We start from the raw sequence: 22,927 nt of genomic DNA, 5'->3' as shown, positions 1-22,927 counted from the left end.
TCTTGTAGACAGAAAATAGATGGGTCTTGCTTTTTTATCCAGTCTGAAACCCTGCGCCTTTTGATGGGATCATTAAGCCCATTCACATTCAGAGTTACTATTGAAAGATATGAATTTAGTGTCATCATGATACCTATTCAGTCCCTGTTTTCATGGACTGTTTCCTTGGACTTCCTCTTTCTTTTACAGAGTCCCCCTTAATATTTCTTGCAGAGTCTGTTTGGTGGTCACATATTGTTTCAGTTTCTGCCTATCTTGGAAGCTCTTTATCTCTCCTTCTATTCTGAATAACAGCCTTTCTGGATAAAGTATTCTTGGCTGCATGTTTTTCTCATTTAGGACCTTGAATATATCCTGCCAGTCCTTTCTGGCTGCCAGGTCTCTGTGGAGAGGTCTTCTGTTAACCTAATACTTCTCCCCATAAAGGTTAGGGATCTCGTCTCTTGCTGCTTTCAGGATCTTCTCTTTATCTTTGGAATTTGCAAGTTTCACTATTAAATGTCGGGGTATTGGATGGTTTTTATTGATTTTAGGGGGGGACCTCTCTATCTCCTGGATCTGAATGCCTGTTTCCCTTCCCAATTTAGGGAAGTTCTCAGCTATGATTTGTTCAAATACACTTTCTGGTCCTCTGTCCCTTTTGGAGCCCTCTGGAACCCCAATTAAACGTAGATTTTTCCTTCTGAGGCTGTCATTTATTTCCCTTAACCTTTCCTCATGATCTTTTCATTGTTTTTCTCTTTTTTCTTCAGCTTCCTTCCTTGCCATCAACTTGTCTTCTATGTCACTCACTCATTCTTCTACCTCATTAACCCTCATTGTTAGGACCTCCAGTTTGGATTGCATCTCATTTAATTGATTTTTAATTTCGGCCTGATTACTGTTCTGTTTTTGCCTTTCTTTTAGACATATTAAGCTTTAAAAGCTCTTTACACACTCCAACACTCCATTTCTATTCTTTTGGTATTCCCTTTCAATATTTATGCTTGAAATCTAGAGATAATCAACATTATTTTACCTAAAGGATTAAAATTTCTTACGATATTTTAACTTCTATTACTTCATCTCCCATCTAGGGGTTGAGACTTCACAATTCTTTGAAAACCATTCCCCAAACTAGATATTATTATAATGGTTTATAAGAGTTTATCCCTATATTTACCAATTTTGTTTGTTCAGTATTTCTTCCTGAAACTTAGAGATTCCTATTTTTCCTTTTGTTTTTTTTTAATTTAAATTATATATATTTTTTTATTGGAGTTCAATTTGCCAACATATAGCATATCACCTAGTACTCATCCCATCAAGTGCCCCCCTCAGTGCTGGTCACCCAGTCATCCCAACCCCCCGCCCACCTCCCCTTCCACTTCCCCTTGTTGGTTTCCCAGAGTTAGGAGTCTCTCATGTTCTGTCTCCCTCTCTGATATTTCCCACTAATTTTCTCTCCCTTCCCCTTTATTCCCTTTCACTATTTTTTATATTCCCCGAAATGAATGAGACCATATAATGTTTGTCCTTCTCCGATTGACTCACTTCACTCAGCATAATACCCGCCTTCCTTTTCAGGTCACTTTCATTCTTCTCTTCCTCATTTTTAAGTATTGTTCAGGAGTTTATGTAGGGAGGTTCTGTATTTATTGGTAATAAACTCTCAGTTTGTGTTTGTCTAGAGGAAAGGTCTTTAGTTTCTCATTCGTAAAATATGTTTTTCTGAGTAATTGAATCTAAACAGTTATTTTGCTTCAGCACTTCGAAGATATTCTATTTATTTTGGCCTTCATCATTGTTGTTAGGAATTCTGTCAGTACAAGTGTTATTCCCTGGTAAGTATACAGTAATCTGTCTTTTCTTCTTGATTGCTTTTAAGATCATTTCTTTGTCATCAGCGTTTTGTAGTTTCACTATTGTACATTTAAATATAAATTTCTTTTTATTACCTTGGTTTAGGATTGGCTGTGCATCCCAAATTTGAAGATTCTGGATTTCCATTAATTCAATATTGAAAAATTCTTAGTTATTATCTCTTTTGACACTAAGTTTCCTTATTTGACTCTGTTCTCTTCTTCTGGAAATCTAATGAAATTTTCTTGATTTTCCATGACACAACATTTTTCATATTTTCTATATCTTTGTCTCTCTGTGGGGTATTTTCTGCAATTTTTTCCAGATTTCTCCTAGAGACTACAAAATTTTTCTTACTTGTTTCTAATCTATAGTTTGGCCTGTTCTTGGCATTTTTAGCCTTTAACAACATTAAATTTGATTCTGCAGGTTCTATTCAATTCTTTTAAATCCCTTTTTCTGTATGAATATAATTTTGTATTTTTATAAACATGTTAAAAATAATCATTCTATAAATATATATTCTATGAATCTATTTCAATGTTATAATACTTGCCTTGATATTCTTTTTGTTTTTGTAATTTTGGATTGTGTACTCATATACCACTAATCTATATCTGCAGCATCATGTGGAATCTGAAATCTTGGGGAAAGAGTTTCTTTCAAAGAGGATTTTCTGTTCTTGGGAATGCTACTGAGATGGGGAAAGTGTATTTTAATTTCTGGGGTTAGAGTTTCTTAGATAACACAAGTAATATAAATTCAACCCCCAAACCCATATGAGGGTAGTGTGGTAACACATTCATGGTGGAAACCTTTCCGTTGTTCTTATAAAAATAAGAGATAAGTGTATGACAAGTAATGTCCTCTTCTTTATTTTTAGATAATAACTTATTTAAACTTTATCCTGACTTTATTTGGGGGAATGGAATCTCAGTTTCTACTTTCTGTTTTGCCTGGGTCCAATGTTCTTCTGTTCCCTAAATTGCTCTTAAAACCCTAGCGTCTATATTTCTACTACACTCTTGATAGTTTTTGGGTTAAGTCAGTCTTTCCAGTACATGTTTGCTGCTTTCACTTTTGATTCCATGAGTTTTCCCTAATTACTCATGAGCCCAATTAAGCATTAATAATTTATCCATCCTTAAGCCCTAATTTTTGGTGTTTTGAATGGTAGGGTTTTTTTTAGAGTACATAATTAACAATATTTCCAGAAATAGAAGTCCTAAACAGAACTAAAATCAGATTTTACATTAAATCTATTTTTTCAGCAATCAGTTGTTATGATGATATGTAAAAGTATAAAACACACTGACAATGATAAGTATATAGTCAGATTCAGACTACTCTAATGCTAATGCTGGTGTATAACTCATGTAATTCTATTGTAAAGATGAACAGATGAAAACATTAAAAATAAGTTTAGCTATGATATGATAATGGATACACAATATAAAAAGATGTAAATTGTGATGTCAAGAATATAAAATGAGGAGCATTAAAGGGATAAAGTTTTATGTAAGTTAAGTTGCCACCAACTTAAAATAGACTGCTATAACTACAAGATATTTTGTATAAACCTCATGATAACCACCAAGGAAAAACCTCTAGCAGATTCACAAAACATGAAGAGAAAGTAACCAAAGCATATATAGAAAGTCATCAACTCACAAAACAATACTGCAAGAGACACAGAAAAGTACAAAGAATTTTAAAAAGAGGTAGAAAACAAAAGTACAGTACTCAATCCTGAGTTTTTAATATTTACTTTAAATGTGAATCGATTAAATTCTCCAATCTAAAAGCAGAGTAGCTGAATGGATTAAAACTGAGATTTGACTTTATGCTGCCTCTGAGACTCCCTTCAGCTTTCATGACACACAAAGGTTGAATGCAATGAATTGGAGAAAGATAATTCCACACAAATGGAAACCAGAGAAAAGCAGGGATAATTATGCTTGTATCAAACAAAATAGATTTTAAATCTATTAAACCCTATTAAGACCCTTTTTTTTAAAAAAAGATTTTATTTATTTATTCATGAGACACACACACACACAGAGAAAGAGAGAGAGAGAGAGAGAGAGAATGAGAGAGAGAGAGAAGCAGGCTCTATGCAGGGAACCTGATGCGGGACTCCATCCTGGGTCTCCAGGATCACCTGAGCTGAAGGTGGCACTAAACCGCTGAGCCACCCAGGCTGCCCCTATTAAGACCCTTAATAAGAGACAAAGAAGGTCATTATATTATGATAAAGGGATCAGTTCTTCAAGAGGATATGGCAATTGTTTTTTTCTTTTTTAAAGGATCGCATGTATTTATTTGAGAGAGAGCACAAAAGAGAGAAAGCATAACAGAGAGACCTCACACAAGATAGAGTGTGCAGAGGAGGGGCAGGGGAAGAGGGAGAAGCAGACTACTGCTGAGCAGGGAGCCAGTCATGGGGCTTGGTCCCATGACCCTGAGATCATGATCTGAGCTGAGGGTAGATGCTTAAATGACCGAGCCACCCAGTGACCCCAAAGATATGCAATTGTAATTATGTTTTCAATATCAGAAAACTTTAATAAATGTATTAAGCCAATACCAACAGATATTATATAGAGCAATATAATCAATATAAGAAACTTCAATATCTCACTTAGAAAATTAAAAGGGAGCATTGAACCTGAACTATATGGTAGACTAAATGTACCTTACAGACATATACAGAACATTACATCCAACAGGAGTAGAATACATATTCTTTCTGAGTGTAAACAGAATATTGTCCAGGATGGATCACAAAGTTAAGGCAAAAACAAGTCTTATCAAATTTAAAAAGTTTGATTATAACAAATATTTTTTCCAAACACTGTGGTATGAAACTAGAAATTGATAACAAGAGGAAAATTGGAAAAATCACAAATATCTGGAAATTAAACAGCACACTCCAGAACCACTAATGGTTAAAAGAAAAATAAAAAAAAATATCTTGAAGTAAGTTAAAATGGAAATACAATATACCAAAATTCATACGGTATAGCAAAATAAGTTCTAAGAGAGAAGAAAAAAATCAACAACCATCATATTAACTGGTGAAAACCTATAAGCTTCCCCCCTAAGATCAGGAATAAGATAAGAATTCCAGCTTTTGCTACTTCTATTCAATATCATACCAGAAGTTCTAGCCAGAGCAATTACACAAGGAAAAGAAATGAAGGCTATCCAATTTGCAGAGGAAGACCTTGAACTATCTGTTCATGTATGACATGATTTTACATATAGAAAATACTAAGCATACAAACCCCACAACCCCAATACAATTAGGGCTAATAAACAAACTCAGCAAAGTTCCAGGATACAAAATTAAAGTCAACATGCAGTAATGTGTTGTATTCCTATATATTAGCAAAGAATAACCTGAAGAGGAAATTAAGAAAACTTCAATTTACACTAACATCAAACAAAATAAGACACTTAATAGTAAATTTAAACAAGGAGTTGCAGGACTAATACACTAAAAACTGTAAAACATGACTAAAAGAAAATTTAAAAATTATAAATAAATGGAAAGATGCCCTATGTTCATGAATTAGAGACAATATTGATAAAGCAGCAACACTCCTCAAAGAGATCTATATATTCAATGCAATTACTATCAAAATCAGAAATGGATTTTTTGGCAGAAGTGGAAAATCATCTAATTCATATGGAATTTCAAGAGACCTCAAATAATAGAAACAATATTGAAAATTTGGAGAACTGACATTCCCTAATTTAAAACTTCTACAAAACTGTAATAATTGAAACAGTTTGGTACTGACCAAAGCATGGATATGCAGACCAATGGAAAAGAATTTAGAGTCCACAAATAAAACGGTACTCTTATGACTCATTAATTTTCAGCAAAAGGGCCAAGACCATTCAGTTGGGGTAAGAAAAATCTCTCCAACAAGTGAACAAACTAGATCATCACCTACAAAAGAATGAGGTGGATCTTTATTTGACACCATATTAGAAAACTAACCTCAAGTAGGTCAAAGTCCAAATATGATTGCTAAAATGATCAAACTTGGAAAAGACAAAGGTCTTCACTACTTTTAAATTTGGTAATCATTTTTAGGTATAGCATCAAGAGCACAAACTTCCAAAGAAAACATAAAGACATTAGAGTTCATCAATATTAACAACTTTTGTGTACAAAGTTTTGTGCATCAGAGTACACTATCAATAGTGAAAAACAGCCCATAGAATGTGAAAAAATTATTGCAAATGATCCATCTGATAAGATTCGAGTATCCAGAATATTTTTTTAAGGATTTCACTACTCAAAATCAAACAACCAAATTATAAAATGGATGGATGACTTGAATAGGCATTTTCACAAGTAAGATCAACAAATAGCCAATAAACACATGATAGATGGTCAATATTATTAGTGATTAGGAAATTGCAATCTGAAACTACAATAAAATACCACTCTACACCCACTAGGATAGCTAATAATAATGAAAATAACACGTGTAGGCTCTCATGTATTGCTAGTACAAAGGTACAATTGTGTAGCCATGATGAGCAACAATTTGGGGACTGCATAATAAGTTAAACATGGAATTACACAGTGTTCAGCAGTTCCACTTACAGCTACATAGCCAAGAGAATTGAAAACAGGTGTTCAAACAAAAACTTGTACCTAATGTTCATAGCAGCACTCACAATAGCCAAAGTAGGAACCAACCCAATGCTCATCATTTATTGGATGTACACACAAAGTGGTATATCTATACAATGAAATGTTATTGAGCCATTAAAAGAAAAGAAGTACTGATGCATGACACAACATGGATAGACCTTTATTTTTTTATTATTATTTTTCTTATAACTATATTCATTAAGGAATATGTAATGATCAGCAATATTTGTAACTAAGGGGAAGAGCAAGTTGTGGTGATCATGGTCAGAGATGCACGGTGGGAGGTTTGTGGTGACAAACTGAAGCTCAGGGATTAGGAGGTCCTCTTCTCAGGGGGCTGGGTGTGGACCTATGTAAGGCAGTTGTCTCCTGCAGAGAGTAACAGTATCCATTAACTTTTAGAATGGCACAGATGGTAGTATCCTCTACCAGGATTTCCCTTAGACACGTGTAGCGATGTACATTTTAGGCAGAGAACAAAGAGTATACTAAGATTATGGACTTAGCAAACAGTGAAGGGTAGGGTTTTGTATCAGAAACTCATGGGCTATTTCTGGCCATTATAGATAGCCCAGAGATCCCAGGAGGTATGAGAGGATGTTGCTAAAGCCTATATAGTGAATGAGTCTCTGTTAGCACGAGTGGGACATCCTATTGATTTTAAGTGGATAGATTGTAGAGCTTTTTGTTGAGGTTGGTTGTCATTTAACATGAGTTCATTTGTAGGTAGCAGTGTCAGAGAGATTAAGTAAAATTAGTAAATGTGGAATATGTTGCCTCTAAATCCCAAAGGGATTTAAAGATGTTAGATTTGTATATTCTTAATATTTATGTTAAACACAATTCCTTGGATAAGAATGCTATTAATATAATACCCTATTTGTGTTCATGGGGAAAGGTGGATGCACTTAGACTCCTGCTTGCAAAACCTGTGTATGATGGTAGAGCCACTGAGGTACTCCATGGGTAGTCTAGTAAAGGTATATTGTGTCCCTTTGGAGTAGAAGGTAAACTGAGAGGCTGTTGAAGTTAGCATTGAATGAAACACATTAGATGATGTTACTATTTTTAATAATGTTGGATATTGGCATGTGGGCTTTAATGGATGCAATAATGGCATTAAGATGGCAATAATCTATCATGAAGCACAATTCAGTCTTTCCAGGTTTAAGAACAGACAAAATTGATCTGTTCAATGGAGAAGAGGGAATAATCACCTATTTGTTAATTAGGAGTGTTTCAATCATGCAGGGACCTGTTTTAACTTACATTGAGCCATAGTAGCTATTCTAACTGAAGGTCACTGAGTCCCATTTCATCAACTTTAATTTCTAATACAACTATTTTTTTAATTATTTATTAATTCAATATTAATATTTTAAATTTATCTTCATTTTCTTATTAAAATTCAATTTAACTAACATATAATGTATTCTTAATTTCAGAGGTAGAATTTAGTGATTTTCAGTTGCATATATCACCTAGTGTTCATTATATCAAGTGTCCTTCTTAACTCCTCAGTTACCCCAATTGCCATCCACCTCCCCTCGAGCAACCCTCAGTTTGTTTCCCATAGTTAAGTCTCCCTTTCTGTTTTTGTCTTATTTTTCCTTCCTTTCCCTATGCTTATGTGTTTTGTCTCTTTTGTGTGTGTGTGTGTGTGTGTATGTGTGTGTGTGTGTGTGTGTGTTTTGTCTCTTAAATTCTACATATGAGTAAGATAATATGATATTTGTCTTTCTCCGACTGATTTATTTTGCTTAGCATAATATCCTCTAGTTCCATCCACATCATTATTTGCAATGAAATGGCAAGATTTCATTCTTTTTGATGGCTGAGTAATATTATATATACATATATATACATATATATATACCAAATATTCTTTATCCATTCATCTGTTGAAATTTAATTTTGATTCAATACTTGCTGTGTTACAATGTTTATATCTACTATTTTAGACTATTCAGGCTACTATCACCAAACACTACAGATTGAGTGACTTATAAACAACAGAAATTTATTTCTTATAGTTCTGGAGGCTGAGAAGTTCAAAAACAAAGCACTAGCAGATTTGGTACCTGCTGAGGACCCACTTTCTAGTTCATAGGTTGATTTTTGCATTGTGTCCTCACATGGCAAAGGGATGAGCTAGCTCCCTAGGGGTTTCTTATCTAAGGGCATTCATCCCATTCATGATGGCTCTGTCCTTATGACCTAATCAGTTCCCAAAGGCAACACCTCCAAAAGCCATCTTTAGGAAAAAATAAGTTTCAATATATAAATTTGGATGAGAGGGACACCAATATTTAGTCTACAGAAGACTGAAAACATAAGGCTGGACCCTGGAAAGTGTGGCTCACGTGGCCTATTATTCCCATTTCTCCTAGGTGACTCCCACTTGGGCTAGTATCTAGTCAGTGGAGTTTAACCATTTAGGACTGTTGTTTGTTCTTTCTTAGCCTTTCAACTCCAAGAAAATGTGGGCAAGGAGAAACATGGAAACCACTAGCAGATGTAGCAACAAGCTGCAAGGTTAAAGCTCATGCTTACCAACAGGCAATAGCTCCTTCCCAAGCTCTTCTCTTGTCATCTGGAATAAATTAGGAAGCCAAAAGCAGAACCCTAAGAAGCTATGCAAGAGTAAGCAGTCATGGCCATGCTTTCTTGCTCACAATGCCAAATGTTTTATAAGATCGAAAGATTTTTTTTTTTGATGGCGGGACACAACAAACGACATTCAGAATAGATAAAAGGCAGACTGTGACAATTCCAAATGAAAGAAGGCTGCCATACAGGGCTGTACAGGAGATAAACTGGGCTCAGGGTAACAGTGAGAACTATGGGGGAAAGTTTATATCTGGCAGATAGAGCAGAGTTCACTAGATTTCCTGGGTTCCCATGCATATATTAGTTGGCAGCCACAAGGGCTTTTGACCACTTGAATTGTGGCTGATCTCAGTTAAGATATAGGATATGGCAAATTGTCTTGGGAGATGTAGGTCAGTACATAGCCAAGTTCGCCATTATATGGCATTAGCCTAGATCATGTATCTGGAATTTTCAGGATCTCTAACAATACCCTGGTTGAGTTGTAAGTATGTTACAAGTATGAGTTGTATTTTTTATGACAATAATATCTCGGTGTGTTCCTTGGTTCAAGAAGGCAAGTCCAGCAGTTACATTGATATGAACTATATTCATTCATTTTTTTATAAATTAATTTTTATTGGTGTTCAATTTACCGATATACAGAAAAACACCCAATGCTCATCCCGTCAAGTGTCCGCCTCAGTGCCCATCACCCATTCCCCCCCACCCCCCGCCCTCCTCCCCTTCCACCACCCCTAGTTCGTTTCCAGAGATAGGAGTCTTTATGTTCTGTCTCCCTGATATTTTCCACACATTTCTTTTCCCTTCCTTTATATTCCCTTTGACTATTATTTATATTCCCCAAATGAATGAGAACATACACTGTTTTTCCTTCTCTGATTGACTTACTTCACTCAGCATAATAGCCTCCAGTTCCACCCACGTTGAGAGTAATTTTTTGGCAATATTCACTAGTTCTGAGAAAGAATTAAGTATATTTTTTCCTTTAAGAAATAACTTTATCAGAAAACTTCAGAGCATCATAATGACCATAAAAATAAATAATGCTCTAGAATGATAGAGAAATAGGGTATTATATTAATAGCATTCTTATCCAAGGAATTGTGTTTAACATAAATATTAAGAATATACAAATCTAACATCTTTAAATCCCTTTGGGATTTAGAGGCAACATATTCCACATTTACTAATTTTACTTAATCTCTCTGACACTGCTACCTACAAATGACTCATGTTAAATGACAACCAACCTCAACAAAAAGCTCTACAATCTATCCACTTAAAATCAATAGGATGTCCCACTCATGCTAACAGAGACTCATTCACTATATAGGCTTTAGCAACATCCTCTCATACCTCCTGGGATCTCTGGGCTATCTATAATGGCCAGAAATAGCCCATGAGTTTCTGATACAAAACCCTACCCTTCACTGTTTGCTAAGTCCATAATCTTAGTATACTCTTTGTTCTCTGCCTAAAATGTACATCGCTACACGTGTCTAAGGGAAATCCTGGTAGAGGATACTACCATCTGTGCCATTCTAAAAGTTAATGGATACTGTTACTCTCTGCAGGAGACAACTGCCTTACATAGGTCCACACCCAGCCCCCTGAGAAGAGGACCTCCTAATCCCTGAGCTTCAGTTTGTCACCACAAACCTCCCACCGTGCATCTCTGACCATGATCACCACAACTTGCTCTTCCCCTTAGTTACAAATATTGCTGATCATTACATATTCCTTAATGAATATAGTTCATATCAATGTAACTGCTGGACTTGCCTTCTTGAACCAAGGAACACACCGAGATATTATTGTCATAAAAAATACAACTCATACTTGTAACATACTTTACAACTCAACCAGGGTATTGTTAGGGATTCTGAAAATTCCAGATACATGATCTAGGCTAATGCCATATAATGGTGAACTTGACTATGTACTGACCTACAAGGACTCTACTTGTTTTCCTCTCATAATAAAATGATTTTTATGCTGTTTAGGGTGACGTATGTATTCAAATACCCCAAATGATGAAGCTCAAAGTTGATGTGAAGATCAGTGGGTCAATTTTAATATAGTTTTTAGTTATTACAAAATACTGACTTGACCCATATGTGAGGTCCTGACTAGAGGATGGTCACTTTCTTTTCTTGAGACCTGATCATTTCCACATCCTACCTACTTTCCTTAGTTATTACAAAATACTGACTTGACCCATATGTGAGGTCCTGACTAGAGGATGGTCACTTTCTTTTCTTGAGACCTGATCATTTCCACATCCTACCTACTTTCCTTAGTTATTACAAAATACTGACTTGACCCATATGTGAGGTCCTGACTAGAGAATGGTTGGTTTCTTTTCTTGAGACCTGATTATTTTCACATTCCACCTACTTTTCTTATCTGGGCTTTCACATTCTTGGCCCCTGGGCCAAGTACTAGAAAACAAAGAATAAACCCATAAATAATTATGCATAGGATTCTAGGAAATTATTCAAATTAGCCTGTCTGGGAGCCCTTCAAACCTAAGTTCACCCCACTTGCCATACACACACTATATTCTATAGTTCCAGGTTGATGTTACCCTGTCCATTAGGACAAGACCTGTGTGATCCTATATGGGAGCCTCCTTTTATGGCACTATAATTAACAAAGTTCTGCTTCTCATTTATTCAAATGTCTTGTGTTGTGTCCCACCATCAAAAGAAATTGAAATCCCCTAGATCATGAAGGAAGCATCTATTCCATGCTTCTCTCCTACCTTCTGGTGGTCTGCTGGAAATCTTTGGAGTTCACTGGGTTGCAGAGGGTCTGCCTTGATTTCTGCCTTCATCTTTATATGGCATTCTCCCAGTGTGTGTATCTGTTTCTGGTTTTCCTCTTTTTATAATGATACTAGCCATTGGACTGGATCCACCCTACCCCAGTGTGGCTGCATCGGAACTAATCCCATCTGCAATGACCCTGTTCCAAATAAGGTCACATTCTGAGGTAATGAAGTTTACAATGTCAACATATGAATTTTGAGAGGACACAACTCAAATCATAATAGGAAGTATTTATCAAAGCCACACATTATAGCTATCATGTGATCCATTGATTTTATTCCTTGGTATATATGTAAAAGAATAAATGCATAAATAGACCAAAAGATAAGTACAAAACAAAAATGATCATAGAAGATTTATTTGTGTTAACCTGAACTGAAAATCCATGTACACAGCAAAATGGTGAATAAATTATGGCATAGTCAGATTAGAAAACCACTATACCATGTTACAAAAACCAACCATGTGAACAGTTTCATTTATATGGTGTTCAAAAACTGGCAAAGTGGTGATAGATATCAGAGTAGTGTTTCTCTCTGTAGAAGGGCTATTGACAGAGAAAGAAAATGAAGGAAACTTCTTGAATAGTAGAAATGGTCTACCTTCACTTTGGAGGAGATTATCTGAGTTCATACCTACATAAAAATTCATCAAGTTGTACACTAAAGATTTGTGTGTCTTACCATATGTAATTTATGTTTTCCAAAATGGTTTCTAAATAAATTGTTGTGTCATTTATTTTGTAGCTTCAGTAATGTGGGAGACCTAATGAATTTTAAGTATTGGCTTTTTTGCTTTATTACCCAAGAAAACCCAGTGACATTTCCTGTTCATGGCTAGTCAGTGGCTAACCACTTGAAATGCATACTCCGGGGAGGACTTCAACTTTGAGCGTACTGATCTCCATCAATATCATGGTATCTGGTAAGTCTGATGCAATGGTATTTTTTAGCAAAAAGTAAAGCTATATTTCAATAGTGACGAGGATACTCTTGAGTGACTCACAAAATGTTTTATAACTTGTTCTAGTAGCAGTGATACATTTGTATATTATCCAGCAAACCTTCATATTTACCTTATGTCAATGGCGGACTGACTACTCTGGCTGAATTCAGCGTGATGCCGGATCCATTCGGAGTGAAACTGAACTTGTGTGACTAGACAAAATGCAGTGTTTCCTCCAGTTTTTTGGTTTGTATATTTTTGTCTCCTTGAATTCTTATTTTTTGGACCTTATATTTATTGACATGTAGTTATTTTTTTCTCTTTTGATATTTTCAATATTTCTAGCACACAGGCTAAGAAGGAAACCATAAGTTTCTATTTGGGATTTTAAATTTTTTAAATGGAGACAAAAAAATGAATGGGTAAACTTTGTTTCAGAAAATGAGGATCAGAGAACTTAAGGATATATAAACAAAAAATAATTACTCGAAGTCAATGATTTCATACTCACACCAGAATATTCTATATAAAGGGAGTCTTATCCCAAAGCATGAACAGATGTAGAAATGAATGCAGTGACTAAAATTAGAGCTGTCTCAGGACACCTGGGTGGCTCAGTGATTGAGCATCTGCCTTTGGCACAGAACACAATCCTGGAGTTTCAGGATCAAGTCCCACATCGGGCTCCCTGCAGGGAGGCTGCTTCTCCATCTGCCTGTGTCTCTGCCTCTCTCTGTGTCTCTCATGAGTAAATGAATAAAAATCTTTAAAAAATAAAAATAAAATTAAAGCAGCCTCAGGCAGGTGGAAACAAACTTGAATCCATTCTGTGTTTTCTTGTAATCATCCCAAAGAAGTTCCAAAACATTCTGAAAAACCCTGGCTTCCACATTACCATAATATGTCTAGTTAAGGGAGAAGAGAACCAGTTCTTAGGAGAAAGAAAGATGGAATCTAGAGTGAGGAAAAAGTGAAAGAAATTGAGAGGGAGGGAAGAACATTTGGGAAGAACTCAAAAGACAGTGAGTAGCAGATTTCTAAGTCTTTTCAAAACCTGATAGCTCATTCTTTTTAGCTCTGAATAATATTCCATTGTCTAGTTATACCTTGATTTAGGCAGTCATTCACCTACTAAAGGGCATCTTGGTTGCCTCCAAGTGTTGGGAATTAAGAATAAAGTTGTTACAAACAGCCGAGTGCAGGTTTTTGTGTTTTAAGACATAAGTTTTTAATCCGACTGGATAAAAACCAAGGAGTGCTATTGATGGATCATATTGTAAGAGTATTTTAATACCTTAAGAAATTGCCAACCTGTCCTCCAAATTTGCTATAGGATTTTACATTTCCACTGGCAGTCACTGAGTTCATTTTGCTTCACATTCTTGCCAACATTTGGTGTTATTATGGATCACTAATAGATTTTGGCCATTCCTTGTATTATTGCTGTCACTCATTTCAAATGTATATAAATATAGTCTATCTAATTAAACATATATAAATATTTTTCTATATTGTCTATATTTTATAATGTATTTATGTTAAGTAATACATAAAACATATAAGTATATATCTAAAGAATACATGTTTTATTATTTTGAACAAACTGTTGTCAGATCAATTAAGAATAAGAAAAATAAAGGCTTTTATTTTTCCTTCACTTATTCATTCTTCAATACTTTCTTCCATTATGTAGATCTGAGTTCTTCCTTACATTATTTCCTTCTTCCTGAAGAACTCTTGACATTCCTTGCAAGGCAGGTCCACTGGAACCAACTGACCAAAATTTTTGCTTGTTTGAGAAAGTCTTTTTTTCTCCTTCACTTTTGAAGGGTAAGTTTGTAGGACACAGAATTCTAGGTTGATGGGTTTGTTTCTCTTAACATTTAAAACATTTTACTCATTCTCTTTTTCTTGCCTGACTTCCTAAGAGAATGTTGGATATAATTCTCACCTTTGTTCCTCTATGATTTGTTTCTCTGGATTTTTTTCAGAATTTTTCCTTTATCTTAGATTTTCTATTGTTTGAATATAATATGCCAGGCCTTGTTTTTTGTTTTGTTTTGGTTTATGTTTTTGGGTTTTTGTTGTTGTCATTTGGCATTTTGCCTGCTTGGTGTTCTCTAAGCTTCCTAGAATTTTGATTTGATATCTGTTAGTAACTTGGAGAAATTCTCAATGCTTCAGATATTTATTCTGTTCCTTTCTCTTTCTTCTCCTTCTGATTTTTCCATTACATGTATTTTACATGTTTTCATAGTTGTCCTATAGTCTTTGGATATCCTGTTTTTTTTTAAAGTGCTTGTTCTCTTTGCTTTTGAGTTTTGGAGGTTTCTATTGATATATTGTTTAGCTTAGGGGTTCTTTCCTTAGCCATATCTCATCTATTAATAGCTTCATCAAAGACATTCTTCATTTCTGTTACAGTGTTTTTTATTTAATTTTATCAACTTTGCCTCATGTATTTTGAAGTTCTTATTAGGTATATGGACATATCTTGTTTTATTGTGTTTCACTTTATTACACTTTGCAGATATTGTGGTTTTTACAAATTGAAGGTTTGTGGCAACCTTCTATGGAGTAAGACCATCAGCACCATTTTTCCAATAACATTTGCACACTTTATCTCTCTGTGTCTCATTTTTGGTAATTCTTGCAAATTTGAAACTTTCATTACTTTATATTTGTTGTGGTGATCTGTGGTCAGTGATCTTTGATGTGACTGTTGTAATTGTTTTGTGGTGTCACTGTTTTGTGGTGTCACTAACTATGCCCATCGAAGATGGTGAACTCAAGTGACATGTATGTGCATGTGTTCTAGCTCTAGCACCTACTGGCTGTTCCCCCATGTCTCTCTCCCTGTCCTCAGTCCTCTTTCTTTCCTGAGACACAACAATATTGAAATTAGGCCAATTAGTAACTTCACGATGACCTCTAAATGCTCATGTGAAGGGAGAAATACACATTTCTCACTTTAAATTAGAAGTGAGAAAGGATTAAGCTTACTAAGGAAAGCATGCTGAAAGCTGAGATCAACAGCTAGTCCTCTTATGCCAAGCAGTAGCCAAGTTGTAAATGTGAAGGAAAAAGTCTCAAAGGAAAATAAAAGTGCTACTCTAATGAACACACTAATGATAAGAAAGTGAAACAGCCTTATTGCTAATATGACAAAAGTTTGAATTATCTGGTTAGAATCTCAAACCAGCCACAACATTCCCTTAAACCAAAGCCTAATCCAGAGCAAGGCCCTACTTTCTTCAAAATCTGTGGAGGAAAAGAGATATGAAGGAACTGCAGAAGAAAAGTTGGAAGCTAGAAGAGGTTGTTTCATGAAGTTTAAGGAGAGAAGCCATATCCAAAACAGAAAAGTGCCAGGTGAAGCAGCAAGTGCTGATACAGAAGCTGCAGCAGGTTATCCAGAAATCCTAGCTCATTCATGATGGTGGCTAAAATAAACAATGATTTTTAATGGAGATGAAACCACCTTACATTGGAAGAAGATGTCATAAGGACTTTATGAAATTCTATTGCCTTTCTCCTATCATATACATTTCTGTTATTCTCTATCATTTTTCAAGTTAGTAAGGAATCAATAAGCAAACTGAATTCTTTTGTGTGCTTCAAATCTGCACAGGTTTTTGTTTGGAGGTGGGTGGGGAGAGCATATATTTCTTCCTTTTTAAAATTCTGCTTTTATTTCTGTAGACATTCTCCACAGATTTTTTATTTTATACCCTACATTCAATAACTCCAAACTCTGAAGTTCTGAATCTTATTCTTCTCTTGAGGAATAAGGGAGGGCAACCAATAAAAAGTGCATCATGTCATTTTGTGGTTGCATTTTCCCCCTGTGTTTTGTAATTTTGGAATATAAACTCATAATTATGTGGCTTTGAGTCTGAGAACCAACTGGTTTGAGTGTAGAAACTTGGGGGAAGGACCATCCTCTTCCATTATGGCAACTAACCAGAGTCTTTGCTCACTACTATGGACTGAATGCATCCTCACAAATTCATATATTAAAATAATCTCCAACGTGATAGTATTTGGAGATAGATGTAGAGGCTTCGGGAGGGAATTTTGTCATTAGGGTGGAGATCTTGGGTTAGTACCCTTATAAGAAGAGACACAAGAGAGTTTGCTTTTTCTCTTTCTCTCTCCCTTTGGCCCTCCCATGCCAGAATACAGCAAAAAGGCAGCTGTCTACAAGGCAGGAAGTGGGCTTTCACCAGACACCATATCTGCTTGTGCTTTGGTCTTAGACTTCCCAGACTGTACAACTGTGAGAAAAAAGATTGTTATCTAATCCACTGTATGGTATTTTTGTTGCAGCAGGCAAAGCTGACTAAGACACTCCCGTACACTTGATTTAGATAAGGCAAACTATACCCTCTCTGACTGCCCTTTTATATTACCCCTAAGAACACTAAGGTTTATTTAGCTTTTGCTAGAAATCCTTCAGGTCAGAGTCTCTTGACTGCCATTCTGTCCTTGCTAGTGTTTATGATTATCTACTTTGCCTGACACTATTAAGTGCTGACACTTTGTGTTGGTACTGCAGAATCATATCGTCCTTCCTGAAGCCAGCACCACCACACCACAGATGATAGTGTGCACCTTCATAGATAGTGTGCATGGGTAACAGCAGTCACTTTATTCTGCCAAACTAGGAGATGGCATACAACCCTGAACACTTCAGGGCACTTTCCTAGTATAAAAAAATGGCAGATTTCAGAATTCTGTCTGGTTTTGTGGGTTTGAGAGAAGGCACACAATCCTAAGACTTCTGCCTCAAGAAGGAGCCAGGGGAATGGAGAAGGAATACATCTTTAGGAAACGTCTGAGAGACATCCCAGAATCTCTAGCTGGGCTAACAGGTGAAGATGTTTTTCTGAAGAAGCCTGTCACTAAAGACTGGAGGAAGTGACAGCTTCCATAAATATGAAGACACTAATCATGGAAAGCTTCTAAAAAATCTAAAAACATGACACCACCAAAGGAACAAAATAAAGCTCCAGTGACTGATCCAAAAGAAATGGAGATCTGCATTCTGGACAAAGAAATAAAAATAGTCTATGTAAGGAAGCTCAATGAATACAAGAGAACACAGACAATTGGACAAATCTGGAAAACAATACATGTACAAAAGGAAGTTTCAAGAAAGAGACAGAAATCATGAGAATCAAGCTCAAATTCTGAAGCTGAATAATGCAATGACTCCACTGAAAAATGCAATAGGAAGCTTCAGTGGCATATTCATCAAGCAGAAGAAAGAATTATTGAACACAAAGGCGTAATTTGAAATCATTCAGCCAGAGATATAAAGCAAACATACAAAAAGAATGAAAGCGATTAATGAAAGTCTATGGGTCTTATGAAACACCACCAAACAAAATAATATCAGCATCATGGGAGTCCCAGATGGACAAAAGAGAAAGGAGCAGAAACCACATGTAATGTAATAATGAGAGACAACTTCCTAAAACTTTGGGGCAGTGGGTGAGAAATGAATGTCGAAATCCATGAAGCCCAAATAACCTGACTGACCATAAAGAAATCTTCCCTGGAACATCTTGAAAATCAAATGGAAAAGAGAGACTTTTGAAAGTAGCAGGAGAAAGGTGACTGGCCACATATAAACAAACTCCATAAAACTAGCAGATTTCTCAGCAGAGACCTTGCCGACCAGGGGAGTGAGATGATATATTCAAAGTGTTGAAAATAAAAGCCTGCTATGGAGGAAATCTTTCCTTAGCAACCCAGAAATAAAACTGATCAAGACTTACCTAGAAAAAACAAAGCAGATGGCCTTTGTCAGTACTAGATGTGCTTGCAATTAATTCTAAAGGGAGCTCTTCAAATTTGATGACAGAATGGTAATCAAAGACATGAAGATATATGAAAAATAAAACACACTGGCAAAGGCAAATATATAATTAAATATATACAAGGTACAAGGTAAAACATCTTTCTGTAAAAACAGAAAGATGCCACTTAACTCTAAGAGTCCTGTGTTTGTGGTGTGTAAATCACTTTTGACTCTAGCACAAATGCTAAAAAGAAAAGTATGAGAAATAATTACAGCTATGATAATGTTAGTGAATAAACAAATTAAAAATATGTGAATTGTGACTCAATAAAAGAAAAGGGGGAGAGAAATAAAAGCAGTGAGTGCTGTATGCAATGAAGTTAAGTTGTAATCAGCTTAAACCAACTATAAGGTGTTTCATATAACTCTTGTGGTAACCACAAAGTAAAAGAAAATATCTGGTAGACAGACTAATGATATAGAAAAAGGAATCAAAGCATACTACTACAAAAAAATCATCAAATCACAAAGGAACAATAGGCAGAGAGGTAGAAAGGAACAAAGGAACTTCAAAACAGTTAGAAAACAATGAACAAAATGAAAATAGCAGTACATCCCTCTCAGTCATCTTAATATAAATGGACTAAATTCTACACTAGATGGTAATGGGTAAGACACCAAGATTGAACAATATGCTACATACTGGAGATTGACTTTACCTTTATAGATACAATTAGGCTGAAAATGAAGGGATAGAAAGTGCCCCCCCTCCCCCAGTGAGGAAGGTAATTTATGTTACTGAAATTATATTCATTTAAATGTTAGTCTTACCTTAACAAATACCTTCACAAAAACATCTAGAATACTATTTAGCGGAATACCTAGGAACCATGTCCAAGCCAAGTTGACACATAAAATCAGCCATCACAGTACAAAATGGGGGAAAGAGAGGGATGAATTATCTCAGTCTGGTTCCAAATTTTCCTGAAGGTAATCTCATTTGTGCCGCTGAATGAGGCCCACCACTGGATTTAACACTTTTAATCCTGCGGATGATATCTGGAGAAAGCCCTGGACTCAGCCCAGATCATGGGAGGTACCCATGAGGGGTCAGTCCACTGTGGCTTCGAAAGAGGTGGAAGCAGGGTTGCCTTTGGCAGAATTGTTGTCAACGTAGAGTAAGGTGTCTTATAAATGAGAAATCATTGGTTAATAGCTTATACTGTAATTTTCAAATGTTAACATGTTTTTCCACTTGATGGAATAACTTCTAATTTCTGTTTTGCAAAGCAAAGCATTTTGTGTGCTTTAGTTATAGTTAAAAGATTTTCTATAATTATGTCTGTAAGAGATGTGCATACACGGAGCCTTATAGGCCATTTAGGCACCTAAAACTGATATACTTTCCTCTGAATATTTTCTAGCTTTAACAAATATTTTACCTGTGGAAAGAAAACAGAAAAGCATCACACCTCCTGTGGAAGGTAATATGCTTTTTAATTTTTTTCTAGAGGCTAGTACTAAAGGGAGGAAGTGTTCAACATCCTTAGAAATATAGTTGACAGTCTGGTCAGGGGGACAATTTTGAGCCCAGTTGAAGAGCATGGTGATCTGAACACAGCGGGGTGAGGAACCATGCATGACCCTGACCCTCCTCTCCTAAAGCAGTTCAATTCCCTGTGAAGGTTATGGAGCTCTCTCTATCAGGCACTGTGCTAAGCTTCATGGGGAAGTCATAAACATGCTGCTCACCACCCTCTCTCTTTCTGGTTTCATCTTCAGCATCCATGCCAAAGAAAACCAAGAGAAAGTAGGGATAGGTATCCTTATATTAGAGAAAATAGACTTTAAGTCAAAAACTGTAACTAAAGGCAAAGAATGTTAGTATCTAATGGTAAAAGAGTTAATACATCAAGAGGATATAACAATTGTAAATATTTATGCATCCAACTTTGGAGCACCTAAATGTATAGATCTGATATTACCAGAACTGAAGAAGAAGTAGACAATACAGCAGTTGTAGGGAACTGTAGTACCCCACATAAAAATGGAAAACTCTTTGCTACATAGAGTCAATAAGGTAACAGTAGGCTTGAACAACACTGTAGACCAAATGGCCTAACACACATGTACAGAACCTTCCTTCCAACAACAGCAGAACACATTGTTCTCAAGCACACACAGAATAAACCACAAGATAAATGATTATATCCTTTATTTTTCTAAAAATTTTAGAGAGACAGAGAGAGAGCAAGCAGGGGGAAAGGTAGAGGGAGATGTAAAGCAAGGAAATCTTCAGGAGACCCATACTGAGGGCAGGTCCCGATGCAGGGCTTGATCTCAAAACCTTGAGGTCATGACTTGAGCTGAAACCACGAGTTGAACACTTAAGCAATTGAGCACCACCCAGGTGCCCCTAAATTATAATTTTCAAAAAAATTGTTGTTTTCCAAAAATTAGTTCAATATAGAAGTTTACAGAACCTGAATTTGAAGTAGATTAGGATTGTTTTGATTGTCGGAAACTGTATAGAATCCAAGGGATGGATGCATGTTGGTCTCAGGAACCAAGGAGTTAGAGATGTGAGCCAGGTGAGGAGAATCATTCTATCTTTCTCTGCTTCTGCTACAATCTTCCCAAGATGGGTGTATTAGGGTTCCCTGGAGAAAAAAGAATGAGAGAGAGAGAGAGAGAGAGAGAGGGAGAGAGAGAAAGAGAGAATATAAGGGGGCAGGGAGATGGAGGAAAGAGGAAGACAGGTGAATGAGAGTGAGAGAGAAGGAGGAGGGAGAGGAACAGGGAGGCAGGTAGAGAGACTTAAAGGATTGGCTCACGTGATTGCAGAGGATTGCTAAGTCCAGAATCTCTCAGGTGGGCCAGCAACTAGAGACCCAGGGAAGAGTAGCAGTTTGAGTCTGAAGGCTGTGTGCTATAGAACTCTTTCCTGGGAGGTCACTCTTTTTTCAGTCAAAGCCTCCAACTGGTTTGAAAGTGCCCCCCCTCCCCCAGTGAGGAAGGTAATTTATGTTACTGAAATTATATTCATTTAAATGTTAGTCTTACCTTAACAAATACCTTCACAAAAACATCTAGAATACTATTTAGCGGAATACCTAGGAACCATGTCCAAGCCAAGTTGACACATAAAATCAGCCATCACAGTACAAAATGAGGGAAAGAGAGGGATGAATTATCTCAGTCTGGTTCCAAATTTTCCTGAAGGTAATCTCATTTGTGCCGCTGAGTGAGGCCTACCACTGGATTTAACACTTTTAATTCTGCGGGTGATATCTGGAGAAAGCCCTGGACTCAGCCCAGATCATGGGAGGTACCCATGAGGGGTCAGTCCACTGTGGCTTCGAAAGAGGTGGAAGCAGGGTTGCCTTTGGCAGAATTGTTAGGAAAGGATGGATAATAGCAATCCCCTAAGATGCCTCTTATCAGGTGAAGAGGCATCGTTGGAGGTCATAGAGTGGAGCAAAGTGAAGGAAGAGAGACTATCCATAGTCCTGGGGATCCTCACCATTGGACCTACTTCTCTGGAGACTGCACCCCTATTAAAATATGTATGTTTATTTGATTAATTAGTAGTTTCCTTTAAAAGAATAGAGTCACACCTTGAGAATAAATGTCAAGAAAATTAAAGCCTTAGCCTGAAGGACTGAAGGGCAAAGTCCCCAGAACACAAAAGAACCCTCTTAACAGGCTGCTCATCAGCCTCTTCTCTTTCTGGTTTCATCTTCAGCATCCTGCCCTTGGGCACGTATATACTCCTCCACACTCAGCTCTATGCGTTCTCCAATCAGCTACATTCTTGCTTGCCTCTAAGCTTTGGCCAAGTCACAGGTTCTCTGTGAAAGGAGTGGCCACCTGCAGTGGTCAAAAGAGCATAGATTTAATTGCTCCTCAGATCAGCTTTTTTTTTTTTTTTCCCCCAGAAAAGTGAAATTTATTAGCATTGTGCTACGGGACATAAGAAATGTAAAGATTTGTCCTTCAAGATCCACTGACTTGAAACTGTAACATCCTGAGAGAGAATAAGTATTGTTATAAGTCATTTTATTACAGCATAAAATCATACCAGTTAGGTTTTGTAAGATGCAGAATTCTATGCCTACACAGGAAGTGACAGATGATGCTTTTGTGAAATTGGCAACGGTCTTCCCTGGAAGCCCTGGGAAATACAAGATGTTTTGCATGGTATTAGTCACAAAA

At 36.4% G+C, this 22,927-nt stretch overlaps 1 protein-coding gene across 1 annotated transcript in view; it reads left to right on the top strand.

The window, feature by feature from the left end:
- The first annotated feature begins 1,590 nt into the window (after positions 1-1,590).
- The window catches only part of LOC112913698 (cell surface glycoprotein CD200 receptor 2-like), a 31,220-nt gene continuing 9,883 nt past the window's right edge, over positions 1,591-22,927 (top strand). The window contains exons 1-3 of the mRNA XM_025990575.2: positions 1,591-1,823; positions 12,770-12,885; positions 20,137-20,196. Of these exons, the coding sequence (XP_025846360.2) occupies positions 12,822-12,885; positions 20,137-20,196 (124 nt within the window). The 5' untranslated portion in view covers positions 1,591-1,823; positions 12,770-12,821. The remainder of the gene's footprint in view (positions 1,824-12,769; positions 12,886-20,136; positions 20,197-22,927) is intronic.

Source organism: Vulpes vulpes, chromosome 1 (genome assembly GCF_048418805.1).
Source record: "Vulpes vulpes isolate BD-2025 chromosome 1, VulVul3, whole genome shotgun sequence".
NCBI classification, from domain to species: Eukaryota; Metazoa; Chordata; class Mammalia; order Carnivora; family Canidae; genus Vulpes; species Vulpes vulpes.
Note: the sequence above shows the minus strand (reverse complement) of the source record. Positions and strands in the feature narration are given on the sequence as shown.